Raw genomic sequence first — 14,596 nt, 5'->3', positions numbered from 1 at the left:
TATCGCGAATGTGCCGAATCTGCTGATGTAATTACAACCGCTAGGTGATAGAGAAGGGGAGGGGGAGGCCGGGTGTGTGCTGAGCTCTCGTGCCTCCGTTGGTAAAAAAAAATAGCCAATCACCATCGCGTGTTCACTTTCAGCGCTGAGGAGTGTTGAGAAAAGAAACCTCGTAAGGGAGGCTAGCCTCCCTTCTGATATCAACCAATCATCATAGAGAAGTAAATTACGTGATATTAGTTTGTATTCGGCAGGGATCCCAGACCAATACAATTAGTGTGCCTCCTCTATTTTAAAACCCACGAGCCGCCACTGTTGGCTGATGGGGCACAAGACATGCGTAGTCCCTTCAAACCCTGCAATAGTGACTGTCCTGAACAGTGAATAAAATTTGGCAGACTGAAAAAAACATCAATGCAATTTGTGTGTATTTATATACTTACAATTGCGAATTTTGTTTCATCAGAATAAACAGTAAATTGTAAATGGATGTCAATTAAAAAAAGATACCTTTTAGCTCAATAATGGTGCAGTTACAGAATCTGCCTGCAGGGGCAAACATTCTATGCTAACTAGTCAAATCTTGATCATTTTGGTTGTAACCTTTCCACCATTTTCATTTTAAAATCCATTTACTGTCAGCTTTCAGTGTTTGCGACTGTGGCGGCAGATTTGCATTGCTTAGAATGAGTAAGCAGACCTGTCCGTGTTAAAGGCTGTGAGGCCATTGTTTAGTCATCGTCGACTCTGTCACCACTCATTATATCCAGGTCAGCACAGGTCTCAGTTGGCGTCTGGTCGGGTAGGAGCGGGGAATAGGATTGTTACACGTTCTTATCGGAAGAGGGCTACGTCTGCTGAGGCTCAGCACAGAAATGTCAGGTGTGTCCTTTGCTTCTGTGATGAAGAGACACTGGCTTATGGTTTATTCACTAAAGCTGTCAGACACCCTCATTTTCACTCTCACTCTCTCTCCTATCTGCCTATGTCTCCCTCTTTTTTGTTTTTTGAGTGTTACTTTCTTGCTGAAGTTTGAAGAATTAGTTTAAAGAGGTGTTTTGTCTCTGGGAGGCTGTGAATGCGTCCCTTTAAGACAAATCATGGATGTGGCCATTTTGGTAATGCCTCCAGGTATTTTCAAGCAGTTCCTACCTACTTGAATGGTGAATGGTGTTTTTGTGTGTGTTTAAAAGAAATCTCTTATGCTCCCCTAGTAAAATGTAATATATTTAAAAGACATTTATTTCATACTACGTATAGGCCTAGTTCAAATCAATTACTGACATGTTGCTGATATAAAAATTATAATTAAACTTTATTTGGAGTACTATCTGTGCACAATGCATGTTTCTTAACATTAAGCCTAAAATGTGTTTTAATGTCACTATTGATGAAGATTGTATGGTTTTCGAATAAAATTGGTGTTTAAATGCTAAATATTTGAAATGTACCAAAAGTATACTTGAAGTAGTTCCACTTTAGTGCAATCAAATATACTTCAGTATATCTTTAGTTGGACTTCAGCACTACTTCTGCACAATAAGTTGTTTCAATTTAGCAAAATTTAAGTATACCAGTTTAGTTTACTAAAAGTACAATTGCAGGGTATTTTATTAAGTACATAAATATGTAAATGTATTTGTAGTAGACTTAGCATGAAATAAATGTATTGAAATACATTTGAGTATATTTATTTTTTGCTAGGCTGCATTTATTTGATCAAAAAATACAGCATAATATTTTGAAATATTATTACAATTTAAAATAACTGTTTTCTAATTTAAAATATATTTCAAACGTAATTTATTCCTGTGATGCAAAGCTGAATTTTCAGCAGCCATTTCTCCAGTCTTCAGTATCACGTGATCCTTCAGAAATCATTCCAGTTTGGTTCTCAAGAAATGTTTTATTATTTTCAATGCTGAAAACAGCTGTGCTGCTTAATATTGTTCTGGAAATCTTTTTCTTTTCCAGCATACTTTCATGTAAAAAGTTTTTTAAAATGTCCACTGCGTGGCCATCTTGGTAACTATATCTAGTCATGCAAACACTCTAATCTACTTGAATGGGGAAGCACTGAAATATCCAAAATTGGTTGTCAAGATCATGTTCCACTTCCATAAATTGGGAATAAAATTTAGACAAAATTTTATATTGTATATTGTTGTGCTGCTTTAGCAGTATTTTCAGCTTGATTCAGCTAATGCTCATTCATATTATAGAATAAACAAACTTTTACCAAACTTCTTTTAGCTGTTAGACAGTACATCCATTCCTACAGTCACCATATTGAGCATTGCTTTTCTTATTTAGCTGTAAGTCGGACTACTACAGCTGCCATATTTAGCACTCCTTTATTTTCTATTTCAAATATATTCGAGTAGTAAGTCTCTTCTCCTTATAATGTCTCTAGTAAGGTTTACTAGTTCGATGTTTGATGAAATGATGAATCTCTTTGACATCTGAAAAGCCAGTTATTTTAGAAAATAAATTTTGAACCCTCTTACTCTTTCTCAAGATAGAATAACGTGACTCATCCGCTGTACATCCACACAGCACTGAGTCTCTCTCCTATTCCGTCTCTCTTACTCAATGGCTATAACTCCCCACATACTGTCTGTTATGTAAGAGATCTGCTCAGTAGCTCTGCTAGCTGTCCGTGCCGTTGTTTTTGCACACTGAGGTGTTGTTATGTAGCTGACCACATTTGGTCAAGCGCTCCATTCAGAGGCTGCAGATGAAATGCTCCACGCGGTTTCACAGGTTTGGTGCTCGTATTTTTAGCCCCCTGCCTACCTTTGCTAAAAAGTGTTTGTGAGTGCAGTTTTAAACCAGGACACACATGCTATTGTTCATAATTCATGCAGCAACAGCAGCACCAGAAAAAGCAACACTGAATGTGTTGTTCTGCTCCAATTAAACATTTGTGTTAATCTATGTAGATCCATGTAAATGACCAACATGGGTGCTTCTCTGTGAGCGAGCCAGAGGGATTTCATTCACTTGCGTGGCTCTGTCTGCTCATACATTTATGCCTGTGAATGCTTTTGAGAAGCTTTCTGAAGATCAACATGTTTCACATATGTCTCTAATTGTTCTTATTCATAATCTTTGTAGTGCTTCCTCTTTGTCTTGATCATTTGAAGTCAGTGTCAGCGAGCTTCTCCAAGGAGAATCAGTGGCTACTGTTCATATTCTCTCTGTAGCACTGACTCAGGCAACCCTGTCTTTCTATACCCATCTTTCTCTTTATTCTTTTTCTTCCCGTCCTCCTCTTGTCTGCTTTGAGGAAGCCCAAACACAGAGTTGCAAATACTGTTGGAAATACTTCTAAGTGATTTGATCCAACCTTTCCAAGGGACTTCAAAATCTGGTGTCTGTCTGAACCTTCTGCTCAGTGCAGGGAGGTGGTGTCTGTATCTGCAGTTGCACTGAAAAAACAACTCCCAACCCCACTGAGACGTCCAGCTCTGTCCCTATAAAGCATATTAAATGTCAGAGATGGATGTCTGTGGACATTTCTAGAGATGAGAGCAGTACAGGGAGGTGGTGGGACTGATTTACATGACTTGAGGCAATTCACAAGAGACCTGTACTAGAAGTCAGTAAGATCTTTTATTGGACTTGTTTGGCTCTTGCAGGCCATGAATGCAGAAACACTTCTACAGTAGGTCAAATCACTGTGCAGTCTTGAGGAGGAGAAAATTACAGCTGAGATATACAACCCACCATTCGTATTAAAGCTATAGTGTGTAATTTCTGCTCACGTAAACATTTTATGGGTCTTTGAATTTTCATCAGACATTATAACTGAATTTTGGTGAAGTGTTTACCCTTTTCAATAAAATCAATCTATAAATGATTTATATATATTTTTTATTTGTATATTTATAATTTTGTTATTTTATTATAATTAAAATTATTTATTATCCTATCTTATAGATTTGAATCTAGTATTAGCCAGTGTTACTTTGGTATTATTTATATGCTATTAGTATTTATTAATATTTTAAATTAGCTTTTATTTTTATATTTTGAGGTTTTTATTTTGAGGTGTTATTAAATCTCTAATGTTGAAACAGAAATAACTTTTAGAGAGGGACAATCATTTATTTATTAATTTCCTCATCATTCTAAAAATCATTCTACATTCTTGTTCCCTCCTTTCTTGTCCTCATCCATCTGTTTTCCCTTCACAGGTATTGAAAGGCTCTAAGAAGCTCTCCATGTCGGTCTGTTCTATGGGACGGATCCCAGGTGGTTATGTGACCAATCATGTGTACACATGGGTGGACCCTCAGGGCCGCAGTGTGTCCCCACCACCGGACTTGCTGGAGCAGCATAGCTCAGGAGGAAGACACTCGGACATCCAGCAACATGACCACACACACATTCGGCACGAGGGTGCTGAGAAGAAGGTGAGTGTAAACGAGCGCTCATGTTGACAGATTGAGTGGCATGTAAGCAATTTAAAATTCAGGGTGATGTTGTAAAGTGCTAAATATCTGTGGCTTTTCCCTCTATGTGTTGTCACTCAGTTTATTCATATTTAAAATGACAGATCTAACGAGTGTAGAAATGATAGTAATGCCTCAGTGATTCCTCTCTGCTAACTGTAAACCAGCTCTGCAGGGTTTTTTTTGTCTGTAGGTGCATTAACACACACACACACACACATACACACATCAACTTTCCTCACTATGCCCTCTCACACCTTCATCCCATATTCTGCCTCTTCAGCTAAAAATGCCCAAAGGACAGCAGTCACCAATCACAACACTGCCGACAAGGTCTGAAAAGTCCTAAACAGTTGCCACTAAATGTACTAAATACAACATCTGTCAGTGACTCACAAATTAAAAAATGTATCATCAGAGGTTTATATTGCATATCTAAAGGTTCCTTTCCACATGGAAGCATTTTTTTAGCGATGTGGCATCACAAATGTGTAATACTCACTGCATAGAGCCAGAAAAGTGAAAATAAGTCTAAAAAAAACAACAAAAAAAAAGGTGGAGAAAAATCACAGCTAAATAATCATATTGTTAGAGAGATATATTTTATGTATATTTAATAATAATATTAAATAATAATATTTGTAAAAAATAACGCAAAATAAGTTTCACTTAATTCACTTGCAACTGACAGATGCGGACCTTATTTTGGACCTTAAAGGGATCGTTTACCCAAAAATGAAAATTTTGTCATTTACTCACTTATTATTTATTTCCCTACTATGAAAGTCAATGGGGACACCAACTGTTTGGTTCTTCAAAATTCTTCAAAATACCTTCTTTTGTGTTCAACATAAGAAAGAAACCTATACAGGTTTGGAACGACATGAGCGTGAGTAAATGATCACAAAATTTTCATTTTTGGTTGAACTATTCCTTCAACTGCCTATAAAATCACTTGCAAAACCTATAATGCCATAAACTCAAACACAGAGATTTTCACTCATAATAACAGTCTAAACTCCAGACAATGGTTAATTCAACAACAAAAACTGTTTGTTTCTTCAGATTTGATTATGGCTGACTCAAGGTAGCCCTAATTACAAGCACTGACAGTGATCTATTTGTTTTGGATGGAGGCAGTGGAGCATGTTAGCTGCAGAGATTCTTTAGCAGGGGTCTGTGCTGTTTTGGCTCAGATGTGGGGCTGCTGAAAGAGTATTTCAGGCACGCTTTGGGCCCGGCTCACCTGAAATGCTCTCTATGTCAATGTGATTGATATGACCCATTTGAACTATCATCTGAGTTCAGATGAACTAGCCAAATCCATATTACCCATTTATCACACTACGTGTAATGCATGAGGAATGAATAAGGATGTTTGTGTACTGAATTGTCTACACATGTACATTTGTGTTTAATAATATTGGTATTTTATTGCTTACTGCAGAGCTGACATTTAAGGTCATGAGACACTTTGCAGTACACCAAGCAGTACATTACATCAGTGTAACCAATCAGACAAAAAAACTATGAGGGATTGTGAAATGTGTGCATGACTCTGTAAGAGGTCAGAAAGTGGCTGCTTCATTACGCTACAAACAGACACAGAATGTACCCTCATAGTTAGTCTGAATAATGCTGAGGAGAATCATATCTGGATTCTGGGAATCTGTTCATTGTTTTAGTATGACAAATGAGAACTGATGAAACATAATCACCTCAAACCCACAGTCAAGCCCGTAGAGAAGGGATAAACACAGCTTTAATTGATTTGTTGGTAAATGTTCATCAGGGTTTAGATGCCGCAGTGGTTGGTTGTGCTGCATTCCAGACTTGAATCTTATTGGTATTTCATTCAGGTCGAACATCACTAGAATCCTGACGGGTGGGTGAGTCAATTTATAGTCACCTCCTCTTCATTGCCTCAGCATTTTCCTTTAGTAATGGGGCGTCCATAACTGATGAGCGAAATGAAGTGTGCAACCACAGTCTCAACTAGGGGGTAAATATCCCACCCGCTAACCAATAATCCACTGTGTCGTACATGTTCAATTAAAGTACTTGAGATCTGCTACTTTGAAGCTGTGCCTGTAAAATGTGCAGCAGTGTGTCTATATTTAGTATGTACTGTAAATGATTTCAATATGCAGTATAGGCATGGGCCGGTATGAGATTTTGACGGTATGATAACCTTAAGCAAAAAAAATATCACGGTTTCACGGTATCACGGTATTGTCGTTACAGATTCTTTTTAAATGACTGGGTAAAAAAAATAAAAAATTTCCTCTGAACACAATATATTTTGTTTTTGAGCAACATACAGAATATCAGCAACAGTAGAATTTGTTTATTTTTCTTTGATTTATTTCCTAAAAAAAAGAAAAAGACTGACATCTTTATTTAACCTAAATCTGTAATTTCAGTTATTTAATTTAAGTTATATAAGTCATATACATATAATTTATATAATTTCATATCATTTAGTTATATAATTTCATATACATAATTTGATTTAATAATAACCCAATTTGAAGCAAAAACAGAATGTTCTGACTAGCTTTGTGAAATTATACTACATGACTGAACGAAGAACAGCAGAAGCTCTGAATGAGATGCATATTCACTCTCTGACAGCAGGAGGCGCTCATGGAACACCAGATACAGCATTTCCTTGGTTACCATTGTAAACAAAGCAGCACTGCGCTGAAACCAAGCAGCAACCTCCCGCTCTCTCTCCTGAAGCCAACATTATCCGGGAGTGACGCACGGTGACACGCTGCCAAGATGGCGATGGCCGGCTCCGCCTACTTTAGGCTTCAAAAACGCTCTTCGGAAACCTACGGGTGACGTCACGGACACAACGTCCATGTTTTTATACAGTCTATGGCTGAAACACTGCTTTAATAGAGTGGTGGAACTATGATGTCACTTTGTAGGCAAAAACCCGGAAGCGAGTTAGCATTTTAGCACTTCCGGTTCAATCGTCCCCAGAGTCAATGGGTTTTTTTAATGGAATTTTGGTTAAATCCGTAAAATAAGGTCCGTGGTTCACACAAGCTCAAGATACTTTCACGTTTTATTCTACGACATAAAACACACCAGTTACACCCCCGTGATTTTTTTAAATGGTTACGTTTCTTAAAAAAGATGGTTGCTAACAAGTTGCTTAAAAAAGACGGTTGCTAACAAGTTGCTAAATGGGACTACAGGCGCTGTCGGAGACATATAACGTCATCACACCGAACAGTTTATCAATTTACAGTATTTTCCAGTCGTAGTATAATTTGTAATACAATTAATTGTAGAATAACCAATTAATAGTTTCCCGCATTTTATATTGTTGTTCGACAGTGTTTTTAGTTTTGCCTCTTAATGCAACACAAGTCTTCAGATGGAAGATGCTCGTTTTATCACTTTCCCACTGATGCAGAGACTCTGTGTTCGTACCATAAGGTAAACTCATATGATTATTCCATGTAAACACCACATTTACCGGCTTAGTTGTGGTGAAAGTGAAATTTTAACGATGCATAGTGCTTAAAGCCACGTTAAAATTAAATGTTTACGGCCACATGAAGCTGTTAGAAAGCATTAGGATTTTCTAGAAGCAAGGATAAAATAACATTTTGTGTGCCCACCCTAACAAAGCAGAAATGTGGTACTTTATTCACTAAAATAAGTTTAATCTTACCATATCCAAAAACTCGCTCACTCTGCTGTTATTTAATAGATTAAATGCACTAGAATTTTATTGAATAGTACGTGGAGACACGTTTTAAATGAAAATATTCATATTAATCAAGGATTTATTGACGTTTAATGCACCTTATTTCGAAATGTACAGAAATACGTGCTTTCATATGTCCTTTAGTTATGATTATTTAATTTATTCACTATACTATTTATTACTAATGTCTCCTTTCAGTTTTAGTTTGACTCTAGTTTTGTATTTATTCCGGTTTATATGAAAAGGTTCATGTAGCGTGGATTAAAATTCATATACAGAGTAAATCCGTTTCACTGAACACGTTAAAAATAAGTTGTGGGAAGCATGGTGGTGGTGACGTTGAAGACGAGCGACCGTAGAGGTGTAGTTTGTTTATAGCCTAAGTTTAGCTTTTAAGTTCTGCCGCTTTTATTTAGGCTTCAAAATTCATAAAAGTTATATTATTTTGTGAAGACTATCTTGATGGACAAAACGTGTAAGTTTCAGGTTCTGGAGCTTTTATTTAGGCATCAAAATTCATTAAAGTTAAATTATTTTGTGAAGACTATCTTGATGGACAAAACGTGTAAGTTTCATGAACTATGGTTGAACACAGAGCTTATTTTTTGCGATAATCCAAAAGTCTATGGAAAAATCCCATTGGCTTTTTGTGGAGGGAACCTGTGCGATGCTAACAGCCGATCCACCGACAAAGTGACGTCATAGTTCCCCCACTCTATATGAACTATACAGAGACCAGTTGAAAAGAAAATGCCACGTAAACTTTTCTGAAGACAGCCAGTTCCCCTCAGAAACACATTCATACCTGCTACAGTATTTTTCTCTTTGCGTCCGTCTTCAGCGTCTCTGACCTGTGTTAACGGGCGTTTACGGACTTCATTTTTTCACATAAATGACATTTTGGAAAATGATTGCCTTGCAACGCAGTTTGTGCAAGTCCAGAACAGAGACGAGTTGCAACAAGACAAAAAACGGCCGGTTGCTGATCGCGTAAGTTCCAGGGGCAGCTCCTTAAGTTCTGCCATCCTACACACACGTGACTAACCGCTCGCTCGCACCAACAGGAGGAGGGTCGTGTTACTCTCTACACTGCACTCAACCTGAGGGATTCCTACACTTTCAGTCTTTGAGGAGACATGAAAAACAGCGCATACCACAGGAACGGTATAACGGAAAATATTAGTGGTTTTGAAACCGTGAAATTTTCAAATCGCGGTATACCTTGAAACCGGTAATCGGCCCATGCCTACTGCAGTCATTGTAAGGGGAGTTTGTTCAATTCACTTATGTTCCAGGTTTAAACTTTTTTTTAAATTGTATGAAGGTCATGTTAAACTACCATAACTTAGAATTTGTCAAATTATGTAAAATGTGTAAAAATATTATTTAATTCTGTCTATTTATTAAAGTGCCAGCTATACAATTACCCATAGCAAGATAAACGAGTTGGCTATATTATTCCATAAATTTCCACAAAAAAAAAAAAAAAATTCTGTTAAACACAATGCCCCATAAATGACATTTATTTATTTACTTATTTATGTACTTGTTATTTCAGAAGATAATGAAAATGTTAACAATTTTTCCAGACATACCTCTATATTCACTAGTGGACATTGTTAGTGAAAATAAATATATACAGTAAGTAACATTGTGAAAAGCATTTTACAAGACTTTTTCACATGACCGAAAGTGTCTAAAGTTAATGAAACTAATACATGTATCCAATTACAATAGATTACAGATGGAAAAAAGATAAGAAAATATTTAAATTAGACATACAGCATAAATTATACATTAAGTTAATGCAGCCATAGTCTAATGACAATGAAAGAGTGCAAAGCTGAGTTTGGAATCTAAGATGAATCTAGAACTATGCAACTGTGATTTATGCATTGAATTCAACAAAAACTCTAGCATTATCGGCAGGTATTGAAACACTTAGTTGCTATTGTTAGATTGCTTTAGGAGTTGCGCTGTTGTGAAGACTTGTTAGTGAATACATAAACAAGTGAGATGAGCATGATAATATACAAATGTGTGTGTTCTCTCCCCAGGTGAATATCTCACTGGATGATGGGCGATCTCTGGGTTTGATGATCCGTGGAGGTGCTGAGTATGCTCTGGGCATTTATATCACCGGAGTGGACCGAGGGTCTGCTGCAGAGTACAGCGGACTAAAGGTAAAATATCTTGAGTCACAATTTGAGAAACTAACCTGGCAAATATTAGCCTATTTGAGAGCCTACTTTGACTTTAATACAATTATTTGTGCCTCGACTTGGACGTGAGTCGATTGCGTGAGACAAGTCCTTATTTCAGTCTAAATATTTTTTGGATGGTAGCAGTGTGCAGTGATTTGTTAATAAGGTTGCTAGAAGTCATCAGTCAATCAGTGATTCAGTCAGTCAGTGATTCATCAATAATGATGTAGTTGAAAACAGCTCATTTACTGGGTGCAAAATTTACATGCCACCTGACATCTGACAGGAAAGTTAATCATGTTTGAAACTGGAAGTCATTGTGTTTTGACGGGAAGTATTCTTCATCTCTTCGCTTAAAACAAACACAAATTGTGTCAGACATCTGACATGTTGACATCTGATTTTATTTTTTTGTAAAGCCACAAGTGGCCAAAAGTGTTGCTGGGGTTGAGCATGACTGCATTTAGTGTGTCTAATTACATTTGTGGTGTGAGTATATTGGTTGAGGTGGCCTCTGCCAAATGGGAAGATGTAGAAACAAAGCGGCACTAAATCCAAAGCTGGCCTCATAAAAGATTGAGCAAGCTCTTAAAATTTTGGCATCAATCCATGGACAGAAAGATGAAAGATGTCTCCCCTTTCTCCATTCAGCTGGAGAATGGGCCGGGTAGGCTTTTTGGAAAATATCACAAGCCTGAGTCTCTTCATCATAACATCAGTCTGCTTTAATCTGTTGAGATGAATTGTTTTGTTCATAATAATCAACTCTTTGTGTTTTTATTTTGTTTATTTTACATGATATTACCAGTCTTCTTCCTCAGTCTCTGTCTCTCTTTATAACCTTATGTGCTTGAGTTATTCAGTGATTTGGCTTCAGCAACTACCTCTGCCCCACCAGAGACAGATAAATATTTTACGTCACCTTTTTGGTAATTCAGCTCCGTGCTTCTGCATGTCCACAACCATTCATTTGTATTCTTGCTGCTTTGCTGCATGGGAAAAATATTAACAAAAGGGTTGATTTGTAATCGTCTCATGTCAGGGCTGGTGTTTACTTGTGCTGGTGATAAAAAGTCAGACATTTCGTATCATAATTTGGCAGGATAGTGAGACAACACAACATTGAGACGGTTTTGTAGAATGTATTCTGGATCAGGATGGCAGTGTTAGAAGATCTGGTGTATCTGCACTGAAATGACAAGAATCACTCATCTGAACACAGAAACGAGAACATTTTGGAAAGGGAGGACAGATGGTTAGCCTAGGTAACACATCTATAGACCAACAGAGTCAAGGTTTGGTTGGGTAGCATGGCTGTTTGGTGTTAGCTGCAGCTTTGGTGGTAGATGCTGCAGCTACACCATTTGGCTGCAGATAGCATCTTTCTCCATTAATAGCCATTCAACAATTACATATACTCTTATACTCTATACATTTCATTGTATTATAGGCCTGGTAAATGTTTTACCAATGCCCAATTTCTTTTGGAGTGCTCTTAATAGCTCAAAATGGATTGTTGGAGATGTTTTCCCTGTCTGCTGTCTCTAACGTCACAGTTCAGGATAGTTGCATGTGGTTTGGACTGAATTTTTGTTGTGCCATTAGCTGATCGTGACATTTTTTTGTCACTGTTGCTTTATCTCTAGAGCAGAGTTTTTAAAATCAGGTCTATGGACCCCCAGATAGCGTATTATTGTTATTATTATCAGTAGTAGTAGTATATATATATCCTACTGTTGTCATTATGGTTTAATTCTGCTTTCATGATCAGTGCAGTATAAAACTAGCTTATTTTATTTTGTAAGCAGTATGTTTATCTTTATAATATTGAATAATAGCATGATATTTTACTGTCTATTTTACCATTTGTACACAGCATATACCAATATATTTTATATATAGCCATTTATACTATGTGTACTGTATACCAATATATACTATGTATTGCTATTTTTTTATTGTAACAAGTAGAGGGGAGGCGCCTCATTCCACACTGGAAACATAACAATTATGTAACATTTATGCAACACTTTTATCTGAAGCTACTTTCATTGCATTCAGTGTATACATTTTACATGTAGTACCTGCTGTGCCACAACTTCGATAGATGTATCTACTTTAAAGAAGATCCACCTTGCAGGCAGCAGACAGTGAGGTAAGAGAACATTTGTTTGTGATTATTATATGACTTATGAAATGTCAAAATTACTTTTATGCTGATATTATCAGCTTATACAAAAAGAGCTCATGCATAACCTAGACATACAAAAAACCTTGCATACACACCTGCACTTACAGTATACCACATGCTATGAATTTCTACCTCCATATTGCAGCTTTCCCAGAAATTACTGGGAAAAGGTCCCACTTTTGTCCATTTAATTGCATATTGCAATTATCAGCCCCAATAATCATGAGTCTTTCCTTGCGATAGATTTGAACCTTACCATATTACAAGAACACATAAATTTACTTAGCTCAACAGTGTTCTGTTGGACGCACAACTGTTGCCGTACTGCTCTAATGGAGAGCGGTGGTTGCGATGAGGAGATGAAAGATTGACTGCTTGCTTTTTTGGAGAGGCTTTTCATTTTGCTCTCTCTATAATTGTTTGGGTTTTAGTGCTTCTTCATTGAACCTCTCATCAGTGGACCAGAGGTTCCACTCAAGAACTCCTCTAAACACCAGTCTACTCTCAATATGTCTAGACCACTGAAAAACTCTCTTATAGACACTAGAAGCAGAACTAAATAAGCAATGAAAGGATGCTAGACACACTTACCATGAACGATATGCTTAATTAAAATTTAAAAAGCTATGAGAATCAGAGGCAAATGTTTTTTGTGTCTTAATAAAAAGATTTATCGGGCAAGTGTGTTTACCTATGTGGAATTTACGTGACTTGCAGTACAATGACGATTTATATATATTTTCCATGGATAAACACCCATTTTACTGTTTGAAAAAATATATATATTTAGCATGATATTACAAAAGGCAACATGTTGTTTTTAAAATCTAAATAATAAGATTTTATTTTGTCGCTGTCCTCTGTCATGCTACGCTGTTCATGGAACACGCTGGAGTCACGAGCGGGAGGCAATGAAGGAGGGAGGAGACAGGAGGGGCCCGGAGCAGGAGGAGCCCAGCTGGACCCAGACCACAGCCATAATGTCGACCCACAGTGGAGCCGACGGAAGAAGGAGCCATGGAGGAGGAATGGCCGCCGACTCCAGGGGGCCGACCAACGGCAGCAGGTGGCCCGAGGCGGAGACCCAACGAGCTAGGGGGATGCCGAGGATCCGGGGGGCCAGGGTGGAGCCGAGGGCTCTGGCAACCGAGGTGGAGGTGGAGATCCACGGCGGAGCCGGAGCGACTGAGGACCAAGGTGGAGCTGGCGGGAGGAAGGGGCCCAACGGAGCCGGTGGGACGGAGTGACGAGGTGCAGCCGGAGGAGCGGAGTCCTGAGGAGATGGCGGGTCGACGCCCGACCAAGGCGGAGCCGGAGGGAGCTGGTGGATCGACGGGTGGCGGTGGAGGCGAGGGAGCTAGGAGCCGAGGTGGAGCCGCTGGGTCTACGGGCCTCCTTTCTAGGAGTGGGCACTGGAGGGCGCTCTGGACTGGATTCGGGGACTGGAGCCCTCTCCTCTTCATTTTGGCACTTTCGCCGCGCCATACTCGGCTCACCCTCAGCCGCGGTGCAGGGGGCAGAGCTCCTCTCCGCGCTCACACCGTCCGCGGCTTTCTCATTCGTGGCGGGCATTGTCGCCGGCTCTTGCACCTGGTCTGACGATCCTCTGCTCAGTCGCTCGGCTTTGCGCTGGCTCACGGCTGGTGGTGCTTGCTAGCAGCTGGAACAGTCTAGTATGGTCCTCGAGAGCTTTGTCCCCCTGCTCCAGCAGGAGGAGGAGGTATTCGGGGCGAAGAAGGGCATCCATCCAGGGAACACAACGGAAAAAAAGATACTGGGAAAAACGAGAAAACAAACAGAGGAGAAAACACGGAGGTAACTGTTTTTAGATCAGGTCTTCTGTCACGCTATGCTGTTCATGGAACACGCTGGAGTCACGAGGAAACGTTTAACAGTCTTTAATCAAAGAAACACGGGGAATAATCCACAACAGGAGCTTGAGCAACACACGTAGAGAACGAGTAGACCTGACAAACACAAACTGAACAGACTAGGACTTTTAAACACAGGGCAATCG

At 38.7% G+C, this 14,596-nt stretch overlaps 1 protein-coding gene across 2 annotated transcripts in view; it reads left to right on the top strand.

The window, feature by feature from the left end:
* Window positions 1-14,596, top strand: part of LOC107681240 (whirlin-like) — a 56,014-nt gene that overhangs the window by 13,229 nt on the left and 28,189 nt on the right. For both annotated transcript variants that reach the window (XM_016477474.1, XM_016477473.1), the window contains exons 2-3: window positions 4,200-4,418; window positions 10,242-10,367. In XM_016477474.1, the coding sequence (XP_016332960.1) occupies window positions 4,200-4,418; window positions 10,242-10,367 (345 nt within the window). The remainder of the gene's footprint in view (window positions 1-4,199; window positions 4,419-10,241; window positions 10,368-14,596) is intronic.

This window comes from Sinocyclocheilus anshuiensis, unplaced genomic scaffold (assembly GCF_001515605.1).
Source record: "Sinocyclocheilus anshuiensis isolate Anshui unplaced genomic scaffold, SAMN03320099.WGS_v1.1 scaffold1495, whole genome shotgun sequence".
Classification (NCBI taxonomy): Eukaryota; Metazoa; Chordata; class Actinopteri; order Cypriniformes; family Cyprinidae; genus Sinocyclocheilus; species Sinocyclocheilus anshuiensis.
The sequence above is the reverse complement of the archived record's forward strand: the minus strand, read 5'-3'. Positions and strand labels throughout refer to the sequence as shown.